Raw genomic sequence first — 24,609 nt, 5'->3', positions numbered from 1 at the left:
GCTCCACTAACTGAAATATCGATTGTACGGCATTGGTTAGAGTGCTGCACTCCCCTTCCCCTCACAAAGCAACTGCAACCAGTGCCCCGCCACTTTCCATACTTCTGACGCGCAACCCAACGGCTACGTTAAACAACACGGCCTGTAAATGTGTGTACATTGTAGTGGTTAAAGACATAAGAGAAAGCTGTCCCTGTTATTAACCACTCTCCCATGAAGAAGTATCGGTAGTGAGCTTCAGGCTCCGGCCGCTTTATTCCGGTACCTATTGGACAGGAGGCTGGGTGGACACCTGAGATGATGTTGATGCTGGGAAAAAGATAAAATCTCTTGCCTCTGCCGGAATCGAACCCGGATTCCTACACCGTCTAGCCACTGTACTGACTGACCCATCTCGACCTGATATTGTGGTAGTAAATTGCTCAAACATAATGCAATGAAGACGTATGGGGTAGCGAAGGCACAGCTCCACCATTCTTGACCTCGGCACTGGCTAGTTTCACGCCCCAGCAGCTTTACCCTCAGAGAGAGCCGCCGGTACCCACTGTAGAGGTTGGGTAGGCCCTAGAGCCGNCCCGGGTTCGATCCCGGGTCTGGTCAAGTGTGGATTTGTGGTGGACAAAGTGGCGCTGGGGCAGGTTTTCTCCGAGTACTTCGGTTTCCCCTGCCAATCCTCATTCCACCAATTGCTCCACAATCATCCTCACCTATCATCTGGCGCTGGTACAATAGGCCAAAGTGGTCGCATTGAAAGGGACTTCGTCCCACCCCACTAGCAATAATAAAAAAAAAATATATATATAATGTGCAGTTTTGCTCCACTAACTGAAATATCGATTGTACGGCATTGGTTAGAGTGCTGCACTCCCCTTCCCCTCACAAAGCAACTGCAACCAGTGCCCCGCCACTTTCCATACTTCTGACGCGCAACCCAATGGCTACGTTAAACAACACGGCCTGTAAATGTGTGTACATTGTAGTGGTTAAAGACATAAGAGAAAGCTGTCCCTGTTATTAACCACTCTCCCATGAAGAAGTATCGGTAGTGAGCTTCAGGCTCCGGCCGCTTTATTCCGGTACCTATTGGACAGGAGGCTGGGTGGACACCTGAGATGATGTTGATGCTGGGAAAAAGATAAAATCTCTTGCCTCTGCCGGAATCGAACCCGGATTCCTACACCGTCTAGCCACTGTACTGACTGACCCATCTCGACCTGATATTGTGGTAGTAAATTGCTCAAACATAATGCAATGAAGACGTATGGGGTAGCGAAGGCACAGCTCCACCATTCTTGACCTCGGCACTGGCTAGTTTCACGCCCCAGCAGCTTTACCCTCAGAGAGAGCCGCCGGTACCCACTGTAGAGGTTGGGTAGGCCCTAGAGCCGGCCTGGACGCCGTGGAGTAGGAAAAAGTATCTTGCCTCTGCCAGGAATCGAACCGAGATCGTATAGCCCCCGTCGCCATACCCACTGAGCTATCCCGGCTAGATGTTGTGGTGGTATCGTGCCCTAAAAAAGGCCGTGACTCAAACAGCAAATTTCGCAGGCACTGAAAGTCCTTAATCCCTCAGGGCAAGATGGCGGCAGGTGTGAGGCGCACACAAATAGCGTCAGTACACAAGGCAGCATGCAGCTGTCGCTCCGCTCCGCTCCGTTCCACAAAGGAAGGTGAACTGTGATGAATCATAATCTCCATATGGAGGACAAGGTGGCTGCTGCTTGATTGAAACGTTTAAATCGCATAGGCAACATCTGTTGTGCACTGCGTCGCGCTTGTCAACGGTCGGAAATGGAGGAGGAGGAAGAGAGAACACAGCAAACCAAAGTTGTGCTACTGCTCGTCGCCTTGGCAACAATACGCAACCTTATCGCCTGAAACAAAGCGTAACATGCTGGTGAGCCATGTCACAAATTCTGAACTAATTAACCGAGCATGCTGGCTCAATCGGTAACGGTTTTTGTTCGAAGGGTGCTCGGTTCGAATCTCGACCGGGACACCCGCTATCGAGACTGACGTTCTTTGTGGTTTTACTCCAGTCCCTCCAGGAAATGCCGGGAGAGTAATTCGATCAGGAGACGACCGCTTCCTTCCAAATCCTTTCCAGTTCATTCAATAGCCCCACCATCCGACGCTATATAGACTAGCCGCTAAAAAGTTTCGTAAAATAACCCCACACTCAGTATCAATGTAACCTGGTTACGCAACTCGTGACTCATTCTCCGCAGCCGGATAACATAAGCATCACGGCGTGACGGCCGCAGGGGTGTCCGGCCTGTCTCCGACACTACAGAGAACAGGATCTAATACCATTTGAATCCTTCCGGTACTCAACGCTTATTTCCGGCACGTGTGCGCGTATCTCTCTCCCGTTACGTTGACGTGCTGTCTGCTGGATTAAAAGAATTTCCTTCCGTTCTATTTATGAGACGTATGGAGAGCACTGACGCCAACATCTTTTGGTTACATTTTAAATTTTTAATTGGAAGTCTTCGTCGACGGGTGATAGCTCTTTTAGCACCGGACCACAGCGATGATGATGCTATTACCATCGCGGCGGCCCGGGTTCCAGGTCAGTTCAGGTCACGTATTTGTAGACAAAGTGGCACTGGGGCAGGTTTTCTCCTAGTACGTCGGTTTCCCCTGCCAATTCTCATTCCACCTAATGCTGCACATTTATCATCATCCGGGGCTGGTACAATTGGCCAAATAGTGGCCGACATACCAAGTGGACTCTGTCTCACCCCACCCCAAAGAAACTAAAAAAAAAAGCTATTTGTTTACGAATTGTATTGTCTTATTTGGATGTAACGTCGTGTAGTTTGGGCAGATACCGCGACGAATCGGTGGAACGTATCACGCCTCTATCTTCGGGATCGAAGTGTAAACCAAGCAGAAATTCCAACAGAAGCAGGCAACAGGTTTCTTCCTCGCTTTACTCTTCGACACTGAAGATGAAAGCGATGTTCCACCCGAAACATCTGGCTGCCCCCGAATTACAATTCAGGACACCGTGAGAACCTCAGATTCAACATGCGTGTTTCTGATTTATATAGCGGCAGTACGACGTTGAACAGCTGGATACGTGAATACTAAACTGGAAGGCATCACAAATGAAACGGTTGCTCCTAGCAGTATTTTCTCGGCATTGCCGGAGAGAACAACAAAATCAAGTCAGCGCTGTAACTGTCCCGACTAAGATTCGAACCAGGAACCTCCCAAATAAAAGTCAAAAGCGTCACCATTTGTGGCAATTTGCTGGGGCAACACGAAACTGTAATGTCAAGGACGAGCTGTCTAGTGGTAAATGTGGATAGTTGGGCTGCCTCTGAAGTACTACTCACAGACAAGGCGGAGCAGTTGTCTCCATTCATGCTGCTGCAACTGTCGGGGCATCAACACTGGGTCCAGTTTGAATAACCCCCCCACCCTCCTCTTAAACCGGTCAGATGATGCTAATAGTGTTATGCACGAATTTCTTCTGATTTATATTTAAAAGTTCAATTCTTACCTTAAAGGAAACACGGCAAGCATCGTTTATTCTGCGAAACACAATGATGAATAAAAAGGATATTTTTTAAAATTAAAATTTGGGGCAAGGTAAATTTGCTTCTGTGCTTAATTAGCATCACGCTATAAAGACGTATGGGTAAGTGGAGATATAGCTCTACCATTCTTAACCTCGACATTAAATACAGGCGAGTAGGAGACAAAGTGGGTTCCAGCGCCAGTGTGGACGCTGTGGGATACAGAAAATCTCTTTGCTTCTGCCGGGAATCGAACCCCGGCCGTCAAGCCCGACACTTTACCAACTGAACTATCCCGGCACATTACAGCTGGTGGTACATACAGTAACCCCTGTGCTGTAAAGGTTATTGCCACGTTGCACACCCCTGCAACTGGGCACCGACCCTGCGCAAAGGAGAATGGAAAACGACAATTGCAATGATGAGTAATGTGCGACTCAAAACCATGAATTGAAAACAAGAGATACAGGAGGGAACTTGAAGGAGAGCGGGTCTCAGGCATGGGTTACCAAGCGTCCTCAACCCGGAAGCGCGAACATAAAAAAGTCTACTTTGCTAGCATATATCCATCGAACAGTTACACGGATCGTGGCCTACTTTACATTATCTCACTTTTGGACACCTGGCCAAAACGGAAATGTTCAACTTGATAACGCCTGTTATAAGTAGTGATGAAGGCATTTTGAACTGATATTTTGCTGGAAGTGTGCAGCCGAACTAAATGCGACGTATGGATGGATGGGTAGGGATCCGATAGGTAATTGTTTATGCGATACATTTCACACACACANTATTTCCTTGAAAGAGCTCAATTATCCTGACGAGGCTGAGTGAACCCCGTTCCTGATCCACTGCTTCTCAGAAAATCTGGTAGCGCCGGGACTTGGACCCAGACCTGTGGCCAGGAACTCTGACCACTAGACCACGGAGGCGGTCGATAGACCAGCAAACAGGAACATACCACAGCCCAGATACGAGACTGATTTAGTATGAACCTGCCAGGTCGCAACAGCTGTCCCTACGTGCAGCATATGGACAGGAATATGGCAGTATGCGCAGCTGGGGCCGGGAAATCTGTTCACTGCAGGTATGGACGGCACTGCGCAGGTCTCAACACGAGATTGAGTGCTCAGCTTTACGCTCAGCAGAAACACCCTTGCGACTCGTGTAAATCAGGACAGACCCCCCCCCAATCGATCATTCTAATTTTACTTCGCGAGAAGTACAAGCTACGAAGCTCCTCATTATGCATGTTTCTCCAACCTAAAGTCATTTCATCCCTCTTCAAGTACAAATATTCTCCTCAGCATCCTGTTCTCATACACCCTCAGTCTATGTTCCTCCCTTAATGCTAGAGACCAAGTTTCACACCCACACAAGACCAAGTTTCACATCCACACAAAACTACAAGAAAAAATTGTTTGCTGTTTGCTTCACTTGTGACAAATACAGCCACCTGTGTGACATTTCGGAAGTGGATTTATCCGCTGATAACCGCCGCACAAAAACGGATATATTTCACCCATCAACGGGGGAGTATAACGGGGCGGAAATGGGACAGGGCACCACACTACCAACAACGGAAAACTACGCCAGGAGCTGCGTGGGCGTACACGATAGGGCAAAGATCCGCCCCCCCCCCACTTCCCATTCACAGAATGGCCCTCTCCACAATTCATTCACGATACAGATGCTGGACCCATCCCACACAGAGGAAGTGTGGCCTAATGACTCACACTGTGCTTAGCACACGAATTATTGTTACAATTTCTTTGTAGTTGCCGTGGAAACGCATCCCACATTCAATAATACAGCGTGCACGTGACAAATGACAAGTGTTGTCTGACAGCTGCACCACATCCATTCATAACCTCCAGTAGGTTTTATTGAAGTAAAACTCCACACTAAACGTTTCTGTGGGTTAAGTCAATTCTAAAGACGTCATTTGATTCTTAAAATAAAATTAGTACGTGGTCTGAATAAATAATCCCCACCACAATAAAGAGGAGACGAGGGATGGCCGACTCCAGAATTACGAAAGACCAGCGAAGGAAGGATCAGACACACAGAAGAGGAAACGAAAAAAAGTTTCGAAATGCAAAGAGGCAAATTACGCCGCCATATTAGGATAGCGTAGTCTGTATAGCGACTGGCTAAAGGGTGGAGGACCGAGGGCTCGGAGTTCGAGTCCCGGTAGGGTCTTCTCCACGTCGTCCGAACCGGCTCTGGGGCCCACCCGACCTCCTATCCAATGGATAACCGGTGGGTAAAGCTGGAGAGACGTGAAGCTGACCACTCACCTCCAGCCAGTGAGTAGGTGAAGAAATTGTGGATCTAACATGCACTCCACCATAGTGCTTAATTAGTTAAGCACAGGGACAACTTTACTTATACTGCGCCATTTATTTTACACGTATCCTCCCTCCTTTCACTTGACCTTATTGTCGGGAGGTTCTTGGATAAGTCTCCGATGCTTTTAATTCGGAGGAGGCAAATTAATGGTTGACTTTCGAGGTGAAGCTAAATACCTCTGGAATGATTAAGATAGCAAGTATGGAAGATTCGAAATTCTTGTAGCACTCTGATAGGCAAATATCAGAAGACAAAACAACTGAAACACAGGGAAGGATGGGCGGCAAAGAACAGACTCAACATCAACATTTTAAGCATAGTGAAAGCCTTACATTAAAATGGTTCTTAAGACCACTGCAGGTCGCGAGGCAGGGGCCGAGGAGGCCTTACCCCTCATACATTCAAGAGTCAGGACAGCAAGCTTTGCACTGAGCTGAGCGACAAAGACAGTGCACGTATATGGTAAAAGTTGTCCCTGTACTTAACTAATTAAGCACTACGCCATGAAGGCGTATGGTGGAGTGGGTGTATAGATCTATATTTTCTTGACATCGGCACTAGTTGGAGGTGAGTGGTCGGCTTCACGCCCCTGCCGCTTTATCTCCGGGGAAGGAGCCCCCGGTACCCATTGGATAGGAGGTTGGGTGGACACCAGAGCCGGTGANGCGTATGGTGGAGTGGGTGTATAGATCTATATTTTCTTGACATCGGCACTAGTTGGAGGTGAGTGTTCGGCTTCACGCCCCTGCCGCTTTACCTCCGGGGAAGGAGCCCCCGGTACCCATTATATAGGAGGCTGGGTGGACACCAGAGCCGGTGTGGACGATTTGGAGAAGAGAAAATTCTTGACCCTACCGGGACTACAATTCCGATGCCTTGGTCGTCCTGCCCGTAGCCAGTCGCTATACCGACTACGCTGTTTTTTTTTTAATTCGCTTAGTAGGGGGGGGTGGAGTCCAACTGGGTACACTCGGCACGGCGGCCACTGATTGGCCTATTGCAGCCTGCCCCGGGTGATTATGATGATGGAGAATTTGGTGGAATGAAGATTGGCAGGGGAAACCGAAGTACTCAGAGAAAACCCGCCCCAGCGCCACTTTGTCCACCACAAATCCCACTTGACCAGATCGGGGATCGAACCCGGGCCGCCGCAGTGGGAAGCAAGCGACTAACCGCTTAAGCTATGGCGCGGCCGACTACGCTATGTTAGTGAACAGTGTATGACGGCGCAGATTAGCTTAACTACCGGCTCAAGTTAAGGTTCGGTGGTGCGGGATTTTGTTAAGACTACTCTTCTTGTCCTCTCACTACGCCTCAGCTCAATTCTCCTACTTCCACTCTCAGATTTAGGGCACAGGAAGGTCAAACAAGGGACCCCATTCATGTGACCCCGTTGCTCTTTTCACTAGTCTTGAAATTTAAAACTACCCTCCAACAACCCGTAGACCCTTTCTCGAGGGTTGCAGTTCCCGGAAAAATCTGGTCTTGTTTATGAAGCCTTGAAACCGCTTGTGACGAGGGAGGAAACCCTCTTTCAAAAACCGGAAGGCGTAAACAGAGAAGACCATGTGCTGCACCGGAAGTGGTTCAATCTCAGCGCCATATTTTATCACATACGAACAAACCAAGGGTGTATAAAGCCTTCGACAGTTGAGGTGCCTCATCTGGTATCCACACAAGGAAGTTTTCACTGACAGTGGGTTCCTGCATTCAGTCATAGCTGCTGCTTCGAAAAACAATTCTTGACTCTTAAAAGCTCAGTAATTATGTTCGAGAGTACGTCATACATTGAGTAAGCAACCTTACGGAAGAAAAGTCCAGTGTTTTTAACGAAATCTCCGGTGTGGTAAAGCGGAGGGGCAGCTCCGCGCATTCTTAACCTGGACATCAGATGGAGGCAAGTCATCAGCCTCACACTCCAGCCACCTAATCCCCGGGAACCGTGCCTCCAAAACCCACTGTATAGGAGACCGGTTGCGCCGTATTTTTGCCCTGTATCGAACAACGATTCCTCGGTCGCCCAGCTCGCTATTCAAAGAAATTAATCCACGCTGAACACTGAAGCCCGGAAGCAGTAACGTCTTTCCGGAATAATTCGATCAGTACGCATGACATCAACTAAATGCTGCAAAGAATGTGTCATGTGGAAATACGGTCATCCTTCACATAACGATGTATTTGTGAGAACCGGATATGTTAGGGCACGTGATCCGTTACACCTGTTATTGAGGGCACTGCTGTGAATTTAGAACCAGGAAATGTCCGACTAGCTATTCAAACAATTCCGAGTTGATTATAATAACAAGGAGCCCTTTTAGGTATGGCTTACGACGTTTGGTGAACGTTATCTGTGAGGAAGGTACACACTATCTGCGTGGCAGTGATTCAGAGCCTCCTCCTTTCGTCACGTTTCGCATATGGAAATATTAAAACAGATGAGCAGTGCACAACAGCAGCTCGAACCCGAAGTTTACGGAAGAGAAATCGTCTTGATAATGGCAAGAAACTCGCCAACGAATGAACGTCTGTGTGAGAAGCAATGTAACAGGGAAAGTCACGCGGCATGTAAAGTTGCTACTTTCATTTAATTTTTGCGGCACTTCGCCCCCCCCCCAAAAAAAAAAGAAAATCATGAATAATGAGCATTTCCTGTGACGAGAGTTGGTACTTAAAATGAAAATGTGCATGGATGTACGTTCCCGTTCTGTGTGGGGTGAGGCAATTGACCGATCAGAAGCTGAATTAGCGTTGTGAGAAGTCCAGATTTACACATTTTCTAGACAATCGGCTCATAGTTGGCAGTGAAGTTGTCAGCCTTATGCGCAGACTGCCCTTTACCCCCAGGAAATTCCTTGGTACTAATCTGTTAAGAGGCTGAGTCGACCCCAGGGCCACAGTGCGGCTGGAAATATTATATCAACTGAAAAATCCAGTGACCTCATTGGGAATCGAACCCGTGACCTTCCGTCTTGTAGCAGAGTGCCTCAACCAACTACGTTAATTATTTATTTAAATAGCTAAATTATGTTTAAGTATTTTATTTATAGATTTGGGATCGTGTTATATTTTGTCTTCACATCAAGGGGGTCTCAAGAGTTTCGGGAAATAATGGGTTCTGTTCCCCTGAAGAGATCCAGACCAGTTTTGAGACAAAAAGTATGCGTTACTTCTGCGCCTTCATGATAGGTTTAGGGACAACTTTTCTTCGATCTTGAACATCTAGTGCGCGTCCCCATCACACAATGAAGCAGATTACGTCATCACTCAGAAAATTACTACATTTTATTTCCAACACACAACGGGAAACAAAATCACTACATTAGAGATTTTGTTGCTGCGCACAGAATAGGATTTTGTTCCGTAAGTTTGCTTGTTCAATGTATGACGATTGCTCAGATATATATCTGACCAGAATTCCTAACATTTTCTTATAAAGTATTCGTTTAAAAACGTTTTTCTTTCAAGTACCTACATTATTCATCATCCTGTTTGGTAGAAATTACCTATAGACAATAAACTTGACAGATTACCTACGACTGCGCAAAAAAGTATACAAAAATGCAGGAATTTCAGATGTATTCAAGTATACCCCAGTATTTTCTCACGCAGCTCTAAGGGTATGCGTCCCACCTGCTGAAAAAGAGTTTTAGTCACACCAATATTAGGAACGGAATGCCACACTCTTTACGACACACCCCGTTCAAGGAAAGGTGACGACACCAAACCATCGCACGTATCAGGGTGACGCGTTAGGGAATTAGGAATTCTGAATGCGTCCGAATGGGGAGGCTGGGTGGGGCTGCTCCACGGCCTTCACATGTTCACCTTGAGGACTGTCACGTGATTGGCGTCTCCATCACTTGGAGATCTGAATGTTCCTGCGCTGGGACGGTCTCTCGTTTGTTTATAGTGTGCCACAGTCTCACGGCCATCGACTTTCAAATGTTTCCGATCCAGTAGAATGTTTCATCCTTTTGTTCTCGCATTCTTAGTTCCTCTGTCTTGTTCCTCCTCTTTTTCTTTCTTTTCATACAAGCGTATCTCACAATACGAAGCCGGGATAGCACTTTGTAGACGGGCTTGGTTGCTGGCAACGGCTGGATGTCTTTCTCTTCTCTAGAGCGTCCAGACCAGCGCGGTCGGTATAGCGACTGGCTACGGACTGCACGACCAAGGGGTCGGAGTTCGATTCCCGGTAGGAGCAAGGACATTCCCTTCGCCACGTCCCTGGGACCCACCCAGCCTCCTATCCAATGGGTCCCGGGGGTAAAGCGGCCGAGGGGTGAAGCTGACCACTCACCTCCAACTAGTGCTGAGGTCAGGAAAACGTGGGTCTATACATCCACTCCCCATGCGCCTTCATGGCGTAGTGCTTAATTACTGTAGTAAAGCACAGGGACAATTTTACCTTACAGCGTCCAGACCGGCTATGGGGCCCACCGAACCTGTCCACTGGGCACCAGGCATCATTGCCCTGGGGGTTAAGAGGTCTAGGCGTCAAGCTGACCTCACACCTCCACCTAGTGCCGAGGTTAATACGTGAAGCTAAATCTCCACTCCCCCATACGTCTTAATATCTTGTTTACTCTTGTCTTACATTCTATCATCCATCCGCCTGCATTTATTTATCCATCCATCTATGTAACTGTTTTAACTATATTTCTGTGACGTTCTTGAACATAATTTATTACAATTCCATATATGCGTCTGTCTGCGATTCTGTGAAACACAGATCGCGTAAAGAGCGCCTGAACAGGTCGATAAGTGTTTGAGTCTTACATTTGCCACGTAATGCGGTCTGAATCGCATCTAAAGTCTCCTCCCAAAAAAGGCAATCTCCCCTGTAAGTCATACATGAGTCACAACCAGAGCATGCACTTAATGCCGGCCAGCAATAGGAGAAGAAATGGGAACGTAGATTCGTATCTCACATAGCTTCCATTGCTAACCGCCCACTGGAGTTTCATATAGGCATCCATTCCAATCACTTGCTTTTACTTCACTAAGTTTCCACGGTGAGTGGTAAGTACTATATGTACTTCCCTCTGTACTCCACCTACACACTACATTTGTGTCGTGTGATTTTTAGAACAAACATCGATTATTTCCCCAAAAGAGTATCAACCAACCAGTAGCTGTAATTGACTTTTCTGTGAAATCAGAACATTTTAAATATTGTAACGGATCTGATCTACGCGTTGCTAGGCAACAACACGGTCCAACACGCAACAATAGAGGAAGCTATGTTTTGTGTAGATCTGACCAACGCTAATAGACTCGCTGGATAACAATCACGTGATGTGTTTACTGCAGGTCCATGTCCGTTCCGCGGCTATATAACGAGAGCCGTGAGCTGTAAGTTCAGAGCGAATTGGAACTAGGAGTACAGAAGAGTACAAGAGGTCAGTCTGTGGAGATTTAACGTGTGATTTGAAGACTTTATGTGTGCTATATTGCAGTGATATTGACAGTGTGCGATTTAGGGAGACTTTCGTAGTTCCTCAATTATAAATACGTGAGGGCTACTGCAGATAGACTTAAGAGATTAGCATGGAGTGCTTTGTAGTGTGAAATATAGTAACAGTGTTATAATTAATGGTAGTTATGACCTGTAAGTGGTAAATAAATCCAATTACCAATTTGAACCCGTATTTAGTCACTAATACACGCTGAAAATATATTACATTAATTTCGTACTTAAGAGGGCAATAGCAATTAAATTACGCCTACTTTAACATGAACGAACTTCAAATTTTGTCTACATAACTAGAACTAGCAAATTTAATTAAAGTTTGAACGGTGAATTATTATTCTTTATCGTCGTGCGGCAGGTTTCCTTTCTCTCTTATATCTACCGGTACTACAGAAAACAACTCCATGGCTTTATTCCGCAAGCGAACTATAGCGACCGCCGTTTGTCGAAGTTAGTGCCAACTTTAGCGGATAGAGGGTGTCACGTGGTCAGCGCAACGAATCCCCACGGCTGTTTATTTTCTAGACCGGAGCCGCTACTTGTCCATTCAAGTGGACCCCTTTCCAGACTCAGTACTTCTCAGAAAATCTGGTACCGCCGGGAATCGAACCAGGGACCTGTGGATGTGTAGCCAGGAACTCTTGACCACTAGACCACAGAGGCGGTCACCGGCACTACAGCGATATTTTAAATCGTGAGGGACCTGGGAATTTTACATCTCCCGCTTCTGCATGTCTTGCGGCCATATTTACACTTGGCAGTCACGGTATTAATTTTGAAAGAAATGCGACACGCGTCTAGCTGAACGCCAAGCCCGATAAAGGAACAGGCGACACTCACCTATGAAGTCAAAGGCCTCCTCGAAGTACTGCTTGAGGTTTTGGTGCCCGGAGTCTGAAGCCGGCAGCTGTCTGTACGTAATTCCGCAGGCCTCGTGGTACCCAGGCAGGTGGGAGGTCACGTTGAGGACTCGGGTCACGCCTAGCGACCTGAGGGTGTTAAGGTCGGCCGCGTCGTGCTGGTTGCCTAGGTAGAGGAACGGCAGAACTCGTGAGGCTGGATGCGAGTCTATATCTGGCGTCACAACGCAGTCACTGCTGGGACTCAAAGGGCGGCCGCTGGGGGGCAGCAGTGTGTCCTCGCAGAATTCTTTATGACGCCTGTGGAACTCCTTGTGCCCACCTGGAAAATAACAGACGTCCACATGTGAAAACTTGTTTGGTACAGTGAACGAGTTACAAACTGTAAAAGTTGTCCCTGTGCTTAATGAAGCACCGCGCTATGAAGACGTATGGGGAAGTGGGACTACAGTTCAACGCAGGATATGAGGATTCGGAGGGGCTACAGGTCCCAGTTATTTAAGCTTTCACCTCCCATTTCAACACCCCTATAGACTTTGTAGCACAGCTGTTTCTGAGAAGCTGTAAACTATTTCTGGTCCTCGCCAGCACAGTTGTTTTTAGCTTCGGGACCCATGACCAAATTTTCGTTCCTTCCAGAAATATTTATGTTTGGATATGAGGCCTCCGATTGACGGGAGGAGATGTTAGCCTGAGTAGATGCCACATTTGTTGCACTGCTATGTCCTGGGCCACTCAATAAATTCCCCGCCTTTTAAAGGGCTCGAAGACATATCACCGTGTTCACATGAGCCCGATACCACCAGATATATGTTGAGACAGAAGTAAGATTGGAAGATGATGTTTTGGTTATTTCGTCACGGTTTACTTAATGACATCGTCATTAACTCACTGTACAGGACTACCGCGAATGGTTGAACTGGGAAGGGCGTAGTAAAATCGGCCGTGGCCTAATCTGAAGTATTAGACTGGCATTTGCCTTCAAGAGGCAAAGCACATCAAAACCACACGAAAGCAGCTTAACCAAAAGCGAAACAAACCCACTGGCTACTCGGAAGATCAACACTATCAACAGAAAGCAAACCCCTCCTATACAAAGCAGTACTAAAACCCATATGGACCTAGGGAATTCAGCTATGGGGGACAGCCTCCAATTCCAACATCGAAATCCTCCAGCGCTTTCAATCCAAGACTCTCCGATTCATTCTGAATACACCTTCATAAAAAAAAAAAACCGGATCCATGATGGTTTACAAAGTAATACAGCGCTGTGAAGTACAAAAGTGAAATACCAAATACTTACGAAAATTAGAAAATCACACTAATGCACTAGTACTACTGAACCTACTAGACAATAGGGAAACTACACACAGACTGTAAAGATACACCGTTCTAACTTTATCAGACAGTAAAGCTATCCATGTAACAGGCCGTGAAGGCCCATAGGACTGAGACGTCGAGGCACCCACACTGTCTACACAATCGGATCACAAATGGTGGTAAGGTTGTCAGACTTACCCACCGGCCGCCCTTTAACCCCCAGGAAGATCCTTGGTACTCATTTCTGTTAGAGGCTGAGTCGACCCTAGGGCCATAGTGCAGCTGGAAGGATTAGGTCAATTGAAAAAAAAAATCCACCTCATCGGGTTTCGAACCCGCGACCTTCCGACTTGTGGCACAGTGCCTCAGCCAACTACGCTTCCGGGGTTTTGCCCTCATAGCCTTTCAGAAACATGAGTTGCTCCTTTAAGTGTACTTCTAAATTAAACTATAAAACTGAATGATAATTATGTCACATAATCCTAGAGTCGGGATAGCTCAGTACGGTATGGGCTGGAGGACCGACGAATCGGGTTTCAATTGCTGGCAGGGGTAAGATATTTCTCTTCACAGCGTCCAGACCGGCTTCGGGGCCCACCCTGCCTCCTATACAAATGGAACTGGGGAATTTTTCATAGAGTATATGTGGCAAGAGCGTACAGCTAATCAATCACGTCCATCTAGTTCCAAGGTCATGTCATGAAGACTTATGGGAGGGTAGAGACCCTCCCATTAAGTCTTCATGACATGGTGCTTAAAATTAATTCCAAGGATAACTTCACCTTTATCAAAATAATCCATGAAATGTTTTGGATTTAACATGTTGCCAGCGCCAATATTTGACGTTCGACATTCCTTTCAACTATTGAAAACAACAATGTAACACGACTGAGTGTATTCGCTGCAGCGGGAACGTGTTTACCGAGCCGTTTCGTAACAATGGTCCGGAAACATGTTTACGGAGCCCCTGCCAAGCAACGATAAGGGAGGACACACAGGCATGGATGTGCTCTCATAATCCTGGTGTTATTTTTGGCCTACTTTTCTAATTCTGAAACAAAAAACTAAAGTGGGCATATGCTGTCACCATACTGTCTGTGTATCCCCGCCTATTAACTTCTGAATACATGAACCAATCTTTATGAAACTTGGCATGTATATTATGGCACCTGAACCCATCTCAGCGGCGTACTTCATAAATCCCTCCCATCAGTGTATGTGTATTCCCCGTATCGTTGCTGGACAACATCTCGGTATACATGTTCCCGCTGCAACGAACACACGAAGCAAAGAATTATTGGACGCGTCGTTTTCTATGCGGTCCGTGTTGTATCAAAACAGATTCTATGGGTCTGTGTATTTTACACATTGTTGCAAGGCAATGACTCGGTAAACGTTGGAGGCGTCGTTTTCTATGCGGTACCTGTCGTAAATAAACGTAGGCATGATCTGCTATGCAAAGCCTGTACTGGCAGAGGGCTTCTGTGTAGTGCAAAAGTAGGCATTTTCAATAACATGTTATATGTGCGAAATGTACACTTGACGAAAAGCCAAGCATATTCATAAGAGACAGACCCATCCTCTCGTCAGATAGGATGTTACGCAAAAACTATTACCGCTAGAATTCAGTTGAGAAAAAAAAATCTTTGGTCGTGGGTCTCAGGGGACTTGGTGCCAAGACGAAATGATCTGCGGTAAACACCCAGTCGTAGAGCAATTTTCACTTTGACTTTGTTTTCAGAACAACTTGTTTCAAGATAAGGAAAGTAGGCTAATAAACCCATATTAATGGAGTATACAGAATGACTATGTAAATACGTTACGAACCGTGGCTTACTGTTGTTATGCTTTTTACACCGGGAAACTCAGCACTGCTTATTTGAATATAATGACTTCCACAGATTAACATAGCATTAGAATATAACAGTGCTGGTTATAGTACGAATGAAAATGGACTCATTTATTACTCCGTTTAGCTGTGGCGTAGAAGGTAACATGAAATCGCTCACAGATGGACTTCTTTATCTACCTTTCGTATTAGGCTCTCTGATGTGTTTCCCATCAGAATTAATCTGAAACTATATATCTTGCACAGTTGGTAGGGCTCCTCGGACGGGTGATGAGCCCTGTCGCAGGGCCGCTACCTACACAGAAGAAACGTGGTCATACATTCATGCCTCAAGTGGAATTTGAACCCACGTTCCCAGTGTTACAAACGACGGATACTTTTCATGCCTTAGACCGCCGCGGCCACTGTAATCGCCCCCACAGAATGTAACATGTATTTATAAATATAACATTTAATGCCAGATTTACACACATAAACGATACCTTACCCCATTTCGGTGGCGTGGGCACTGGTATTAACCTCAGAACTAAGCAGGGAGCGTCCTTTTTCATCTTCAGTTTCTCTGCAACAGGCGCCAATTCGCAGCACTAGTGTAATGACCTATCCAGTCGAAGGGATGCACACAAACTACAACCCTCCTCACAGCCAGCTCAACATCAACAGAGCAGATGGTACACTACGCTACCGACTATCTGTATGAATCATCACCAGAGAAACACAACACTCTCGCTCCTACGTACAGTCGACTTCACTCTCGAGAGATCGAGAAAACTACAAACTGGCTTATAATAATGAAAAGGCAAGTCACACGGCCTTGCGCGAGAAATTGCAACAAAAATCACTGACGGTGATGATTCAGCCACACGAACACTTTATTACAACACTGACAAATGATAAAGATTGTAACAACATTATAGATTATTTCTGTAGATAACAGGAATTTACAAAAGTCCGAAAGCTTTTCAGATTATAATTATCACTCAAACGTCCAGAATCAAAGCACTATTACGACGAACTGTTTTCAATAATGTGAACTCTTTACCGTTGCCAACAATGAAACGTAAAAGTTTTCCTTCTCTTCCACTGAAAACTTGAAAAGCGGAATGGGCTGTCTTGCAGCACAACGTTCTTAAAGCACTGTAATGTCTGAAGCAACAAGAAAACTCCTTTCTTCTCTTCCGTGGAGCACTAAATGTCTTGAGGCACTTTCTACTTGCGACTACAACGCGTCGTCCTTTTGTGTCTTGCGTGTTGGTTGCCTGTAGACTGAAGCAACAGAGCTCTGTCGAATCGCGCGTACAAGTTGGCAAAATGCCACTCCTAAAGATGACCACAAAAAAAAAACACAACACACGCTATGTGTAATGTATGCGTAATTCCTCCTGCTGCAGGGGACTAGCGCAGTTCTCGCCGTCTGCTTCGTATGTCACTACCTCTGTCACTCCCTATCCTGAAACGTCAGAAAGCCACGGCTTCCTATAAGCAATAGTTTAAAGTGTTTTTGTGTTTCCTTCAGGGTCGCCAGCAACAGCTGTTGGCCGTGAAGAATATAACGTACGTAATGACTCACTCAAACTGAATGACGTCTGTTGTTGGGGAATTATTATTATTCCGTAATATTCTTCACAACTAGATGACGCTTTCTGCTCGCTGGGCGGGAGAGAGAGATGTGTAAACATTCCTGCTTCTAGTCCGGTGACTAATTATCGGCCAGATTTCCCAACATTCTCGGATTCAGCGCCTAGAGGCCTATCTTCCGGACGGGATAGCGACTAACACACATCCCCACACCCCACCCCATGCAAACTTAAACACTTGAATCACCAGATTTATCATATTCCCATGCACATTCTGATCACGCGAGGGTTGACGGCCGTCCTTCGCATTTTTGTTGGGGTGTCAACATTAATCAACTAATCACTGAATTTTATTATCGTCCCCTCCCCCAGTGTATTTTAGCTTTCAAAGTCACGGGATGGAACGCAGCTCGGTATTGCACTGAAATTACAGTTTGATGGACCTACTGAAACTCATCTGAGGCCCGCTTATTTATTTATTCACTGTTCCTTTAACGACATTGTCACGAAATCTCTTTCAATGCAGCGTAAAATGTAGGTCGTGAATAACTCTGAAGAATACGGAAGAAAGCGTCCGTAGCATAATTTCAGGTAAACAGCCCAAGGCATTAAATGGGAACCCCATGAAAGACCTGGGAAACCCATGAAAGACCTCGAGTCAGGATAGTCGATGTCCCAGTCAAGATTCGTACGGGCCACTTTCCAGCTAAATGTCAGAAGCATCCAATGGAAAATTTTGTATATACATATACGTATTTGTGTTTTTGTATTGTTTTTCTTGGTTGACTATGTTTATGGCTGGTCTGGGTGCGAACAGGGCTTATACAAATAAATGGATTCGCTCTAGTTTTGTTACTGAGTTTTTAAGTAGATTGTTGTCGAGATAAAACTACGCTCGTTTACGATTGTGTGTGCATGACCTGGAACTAAAGCCTCTCACAGCACTGTCGGCATAGATCCGAAAGACATCCCGAAAGTTTCAAGTAAATTTATTTCCGTCCCTTCATATTTTCATTCCACACAAACGATTCATTGTGTACTATCCACATCACTGCCATCTTAGCTGTACTGGCGCCAAGCTTGGTTTCCATGGAAACCGATACTAGCTGTAAGGAGTTCCCAGTACAGGAATGAACAAGAAGCCTTGTTTTCAACCTCGGGATACATTGCTTCACGTGATTACTGTCCCTTTTTACTCGTCTCCCGTATTTTTATCTCCCATCTGCGTGATAAATGTATCGTATTTCAAGGATGAATACTCAGTTTCACGTGTGGTAAAGTAAAATGTGCTTAAAAGTACGAAAACAAGATTGAACGAGTAAGACTGATGTTTTCACGGCGATGACTATGAAGAATTCCGTCTTCTGGGATGTGGCGCCGTGTAGATCTTATGTGAACCAACGTTCCTCCGAAACGTCGGTTCACACAAGATTTACATGGCACCACATCCCAGAAGACGGCATTCTTCCAGACTGAACGTGGTTAAGTCATGTGATACATTATCCCCACCCGAACTCCGCTACACCATGTAGTTACGAAAACGCAAAAGGCCGCGCCATAGCTCAAGCGGTTAATCGCTGGCTTCCCACCGCGGCGGCCCGGGTTCGATCCCGGGTTTGGTCAAGTGGGATTTATGGTGGACAAAATGGCGCTAGGGCGGGTTTTTAGTTCAGTTTCCCCTGCCAATGTTCTTTCCACCAAATTCTCCATCATCATAATCACCCGGGGTAGGCTACAATAGGCCAATCAGTGGCCGCCGTGGCGAGTGGACCCAGTTAGACTGAAACCCCCCCCACTAAGCGAATTTACGTAAACTCAACAGAGTAATATTCGAACTCCCCCTCCCCCCCACATACACACAAAAGCTAGGCTCTCGTCTAAGCTGTTCTTAGCAGAACCGAACGGTTCGGCAGCGCTAATATCACTATCCTCAGTAGAACATTCAGTTTCCCCGTCCTCCTACATGTATCAAGTGGCAAAAATCCCTAAAGTTCTTCTTCTTCTTCTTCTTCTTCTGACCTCACTTAATCAATTTCTTTTCAAGTGTTGTGGGCGTCATTTTGGTGTATACTGTCGGACATGTAGGAGCCGAGATAGCGCAGTCAGTATACAGACTGGCTACGGGCTGGACAACCGACGGATCGCAGTTCAAGTCCCGGTAGCGTCAAGAATCTTCTCTTCTCCACGTCGTCCAGACCGGCACTGTGGCCCACCTAGCCTTCTGTCAAATGGGTACCGGTGGCAACTAGTGCTGAGGTCAAGAAAACGTGGATCTATACACTCACTCCCCCCATTCGCCTTCATGGCGTAGTGTTTTAATTAGTTAAGCACAGGCATAACTTCACTTACTTACTTACTTTACTGTAGGATGTGCCTCTGTATACTTTGTATTGATTTTTTCAGTTCTTGCCCAATATCTTCGTTCTTAAGTTGGTCTTCAGTATCTCATCTACACTGACTACTCTGTCTGCCGCTTTAATTGTCCAATATTCACTTCCATATCGCGAAGCTGGTATTGCTGCTACTTCCAGCGGAATTCCTGTCAGTGTTTTTATTCTTTGAGATTGTAAAGTACCACACATTCCATCACATTTATTGTGTTATTTCTTTGTCTACTGTATACGTAATGTCACTCCCAGGGTAACTGAATTGAGATATCTACTTTAGCATACTGTGGCATGCAGATCACTTGCTAGGCAACGACAGCGAAACAACTATACAACGGACCGTAAACAGCAACAGATGACCGGTGTTTTCTGTGCGGTCCGTACCGAGATGTTATAAACTGGACGGCTAGTCATTTGAGTTGGGTTGGCTGGTGAGTGACTGAATTAGTCACAACTGCTATGGCTCAGTCTTGTGAGCTGTTGCTGTTAGAAGCTGGTAGCCGGGGCCGAGGATAGTTCGGGAACCCAGAAGAAGCGGAACGTCTGCCGTTGGAAACCGCTACCGAGCAACGGGTAGTGAAGACGTGACTGTTGACACTATTGTGTGTGTGATAGTGATTTGTAAAGTATAGCCACGCGCTGTATCATACAGTTCAATAAATCCAGTCACCAATCCAAACCCCGTCCATAGTCAAACTCACAGAGGTGACAGTATTGTCAATAATTATTTTTTTTTAGTTATAACCGGAAACTTGTCTCTAAACGCTATAACCGTCTCCTGGTTAAAATCTGATTATGTATTTTGCGGATAATACAAAGCAGAACGCCTGAATTTTGCATCGTGATCATGTCCTCTAAAATTATACTGTTTTCAAAATTAGTTGAATACATGAAATTCATTTATCGCATGGAAGCTGAAAATAAAATTTCAGTTCACGACCAAACTTTTATGCGCATTTCTCATTTCCCTCGCGCGTACTACAGAAATCAAGTTCCTTCAGCTGGGCATTCCTAATGCGTGCTTTGCAAATGACTACGTCGGGGAAGCCCGGGGAAGAGATGACGTAATTTTTTATGATCTGTTCCAGACAGTCATTTGTTCCCAGTAAGCAAAGCAACAAGTGGCGCAAAGATTCTATCGCAGTGCCAACCTCAGATGAGTGGCTCCAATGGAGGAATGCGTGCCGTTCCTCTCCTATGAGCCACAGCTTCCGCGAGAAGGCTGTGATGAATTAACATTCCTCACCAAGTTTAGATCAGCGGTGACTATTACAAGTACCAAACCGTGCGGAAAGATGGGTTACGCAGAACCGAATTAGGATGAATTCGCCGTGCAGACAGACGTGCCCATTAAGCTGTGTTCGTTCCCCATCACACAGAGCGGCAACTCGATACACCTTCATTAGCAATTTTGAACGTATTATGAGAACCAACACCCGATCTTTGAACACACAGGAGCCTTTCTTTTGCTAGGTTGCCTACTTCTGATATGACGTATCATCAGAAACGTCTGGCAAAAAAAAAAAAAAAAGACTTAAACTGGAAATAGGTTGGAATATGAGTATGTATTCATTTATGTTTATTTAACGAAGGACCTAATCCTTCCAGCCGCACTTTGGCCCTGGGGTCGACTCAGCCTCTACAGAAATGAGTACCAGGAATTAATTAAATAATTTTCCTGGGGAGTAAAGCGCGGCCGGCGCGTAAGGCTGACAACCTTACCGCCATCTTTGAGCCAGTCCGTATCCTAGTTATGGTCACTCCAGTTACGCCTAACTTCCACGCTTCCCTAATCGTCTGAAGTTTCACTATGAAACCTCAAAAGCCCGTTCGTCCATCACACGCCCGAGTAAGATTGTGTCTTGTACTAGCATGACGCATCGTGGCAAGTGTACTGTCCTTACCAAGATACAAGATTGCTGCAACCCAGAGCAATTCAAAGGCTTGGTACAAAAACTGCTTAACTCCAAAGTCTGTGTGAGACATGTTCAATAGCCACAATACAAACGAATTTCATACCCGACGGCCATGAGAACTTCTGAAGTGGGAATGGGCTGGCTTAGCCGAAATGATCTTAACTCTTATTCATGAGGTGCTCGGTTTGAATCTCGGCCCGGTCACGCGCTATTCAAACGTTCTTCGTGTGGTTCCTCAGTTTCTACAGGCAACTGCCGGGATTGGGCCTCGATTACTCCATGACCACTTCTTTCCAATTCATCAGTCATCCTACCATTCGACGCCATGGTCTAGCTGCCGAAAGTCATTAAATAACCGAGCAATACCTGAGTTCCATTTTTCTATCCATACGCTGTAAAGTAGTTATATCCTCCTTGCATTTAACCCTCCCAATATGGTTACGGTCTCGATACATTACGTTGTGTATCAGTACACGGAATATTAGTCATTAGCCGACTAATGTTTACGGTGAATAAGGCGGGAGGAGAAGAGTAGGTAATATTACTTCATATCTTTTAAATTTATCATCTGTTAAACTACGGCCGATTCGTCAGCGGGAAACGATTTTAGCTGGGTAGAGATATCTAATACGGAGAACTCTGTACAAACATATCGAGTGAGAAGGCACTGTGTATGTTATTACTCACCGCGCACAGCCACTCCTCCGGCCCGAACCACGTCCACTTGGCTGTGATCCCTAACTTAAGCAAGTAATAACGGGCACACGGTATCTTCTATGCTGCAAGGAGAAAGGTCGCGGGTTCCAAGTGCCGATGAGGTCACTTTCTGAGAGGGGGTCGGCCAGACTGCCTCTATGGTCTAGTGGTCAGACTTCCTGGTTACAGATCCAGAGGTCCGGGTTCGATTTCTGGCGCTACCAGATTTTCTGAGAAGCAGTGGGTCTGAAACGGGGTCCACTCAGCCTCGTGAGGATAACTGAGGAGCTATTTCGAGGAAATAGCGGCTCCGGTCTAGAAAACCGAAATTAACGGCCGTGAGGATCCGTTGCGCTGACCACGCGACGTCCTCTATCCGCTAAAGTTGGCACTAACTTCGCCGACAGGTGGTAGCTCGGTCGGTGTAGTTCGCTTGCGGACTAAAATCACGGAATTTGTTTGTTTTGTTTGAGGAGGTCAGCCACATAACTTCCTTTGCGAACTTAACCTTTAAGCGGTAACATAAGTTGGTTGAGGCACAATGCTACAAGCCGGAAACTCTCGGGTTTTTCAATTGACCTAATCCTTCCAGCCGCACTATGGCCCTGGGGTTGACTCAGCCTCTAACAGAAATTAGTAGCAAGAATCTTCCTGGAGGTAAAGGGCGGCCGGTGCGTAAGGTTGGCCTCACCGCCATCTGTGATCCGACTGTCTATATAACGTGGGAACCTCAACGTCTCACAACCCTATGGGCCTTTACGGCTCTGGTACAGGGACAGATTTTGTTACCTTTTTAGCAAAGTGATAAACCATCTGACACGATACACAACTGGCTTGATTCTGGTCCTCGAATGTTGAAACGAAATAGAAAATTATGCGCTCCAGCAGTTAAGAAGTTCCGAGCTTCTACGGAACCCGATAGTTCATTATAGTATTCACAAAACCCCTTCACTGGACCTAGTCCACACTTTCACATCACACTCCTCTGAGATTCGTAATAATATCCTCCCCTTTGTCTCCCTAGATGGCTTTCTGCGTTTTCTGCCCAAATTTCTGTATGCATTTCTTACCTCGTGCTTAATTATTTTTTTAATGCTAGTGGGGTGGGACTAAGTCCCTTGTACTGCGGCCACTTCTGGCCTATTGTACCGGCCCCAGATGATAGGTGAGGGTGACTCTGGAGCAATTGATGGAATTAAGACTGGCAGGGGAAACCGAAGTACTCGGAGAAAACCTGCCCCAGCGCCACTTTGTCCACCACAAATCCCACTTCACCAGACCCGGATAGTCTGAATCGCTTTGTAAGGAAAGGAGGAAGCTGTCCTGCGGTCATAAGGAAATTTACACTTTCGGGGAAGCAAGTATAGAAGTCGAAAAACGGTAAGCTGCAGCTGCGGCATGGCGAGAGTTTGAAGTGTTTCGAGGTTCAGACATGTGTGTGTGTGTGTGTGTGTGTGTGTGGTGTGGACGGGGGTTACTTAAGACTGTCAATATCCAGATTATACACCTTCAATGGTAGGATGGTTACTCGACGTCTAATTGAGATGCTATCCCGTCATTTGGCTCGAATGACTAGGGAAAACCACGGAAAACCTCAGTTAAGATGGCCGATGTCCTGGTCGACATTCGAACCCAACACTTGTGGAATATAAGTCTAGAGCTTTAATGCTACACCAGTCTGCTCGGTGTTCAGAATCGTTAGAAAATTAAAAAGCAAAAACGATAAAGCTGTCCCAGTAACAGGCCATGGAGGCCCATAGGGTTGTCGGACGTCGAGGCTCCCACATTTTCTAGACCATCGGATCACAGATTGCGGTGAGGTTGTCAGTTTTACGAGCGGGCTGGCCGCCCTTTACTCGCAGGAAGATTCCTGGTACTCATTTCAGTTAGAGGTTGAGTCGACCCTAGGGCCATAGTGCGGCAGAAAGAATTAGGACAATTGAAAAATCCAACTGTCTCATCCAACCCACGACCTACAGGCTGATAGCGTAATGCCTCAACTGACTATGATACCGCATTCATTATTATTATTATTAATGTTGGATAGGGGATAGGCTCAACCGACTTACTGACACACGCACAGCTTTAGAATAGTTCTTAGGAATTTCGCCGCGTCGAAATTCAGCGTGCAATCAACATTTTTATTATTATTTTATTTTCAAGCAGCCAATCCATGTCTGGATGAATAATGATGTCATATTTTGATGATGACCGTGGGAATTCCTAAACTGAAAATTGTGCAAAAATGAAACAACGGATCTAGATAAGAAAACTCCGTTCGTGTTCTTCATTATTAATGCCACGGATAACAGAGAGGAAAGACTTCCAAATTAAACATACTGGAGCTCAGAAGTGCCAGCCAGAAACGCTTTACATTAGCACCGATGATTCACCACCGCTTACTCAAGGATGGTTAGTGATAACATCAGCGCCGCCGTATGGCCGCCCGATCTCCGAACTTCACGACTCGTTAATAACCTGTCAACCGATGAAACATACTGCTGGTTTATTGAACTCCATATGCATAGCCTATACGCTGATTATGAATTCGAAAGAGAACGGGTATTCTTGCTTCTTGATTCCTCAGCGTCCGTTCGACCCTGAAAACTGAAGCTGTATGTTCCTTCGAAAACATCCCTGACGACAGTACTC

General features: G+C 46.0%; 2 protein-coding genes across 5 annotated transcripts in view; one reads left to right on the top strand and one right to left on the bottom strand.

Moving 5' to 3' along the window:
* The window catches only part of LOC111863878, a 478,046-nt gene that overhangs the window by 86,927 nt on the left and 366,510 nt on the right, over window positions 1–24,609 (top strand). The window lies entirely within an intron of this gene.
* Window positions 1–24,609, bottom strand: part of LOC111863881 (dual specificity protein phosphatase 10) — a 131,275-nt gene that overhangs the window by 11,183 nt on the left and 95,483 nt on the right. For all 4 annotated transcript variants that reach the window (XM_023850671.2, XM_023850670.2, XM_023850673.2 and 1 more), the window contains one exon: window positions 12,193–12,534. In XM_023850671.2, coding sequence (XP_023706439.1) covers window positions 12,193–12,534 — 342 coding nt within the window. The remainder of the gene's footprint in view (window positions 1–12,192; window positions 12,535–24,609) is intronic.

This window comes from Cryptotermes secundus, unplaced genomic scaffold (genome assembly GCF_002891405.2).
Source record: "Cryptotermes secundus unplaced genomic scaffold, Csec_1.0 scaffold171, whole genome shotgun sequence".
NCBI lineage: Eukaryota > Metazoa > Arthropoda > Insecta > Blattodea > Kalotermitidae > Cryptotermes > Cryptotermes secundus.
The sequence above is the reverse complement of the archived record's forward strand: the minus strand, read 5'-3'. Positions and strand labels throughout refer to the sequence as shown.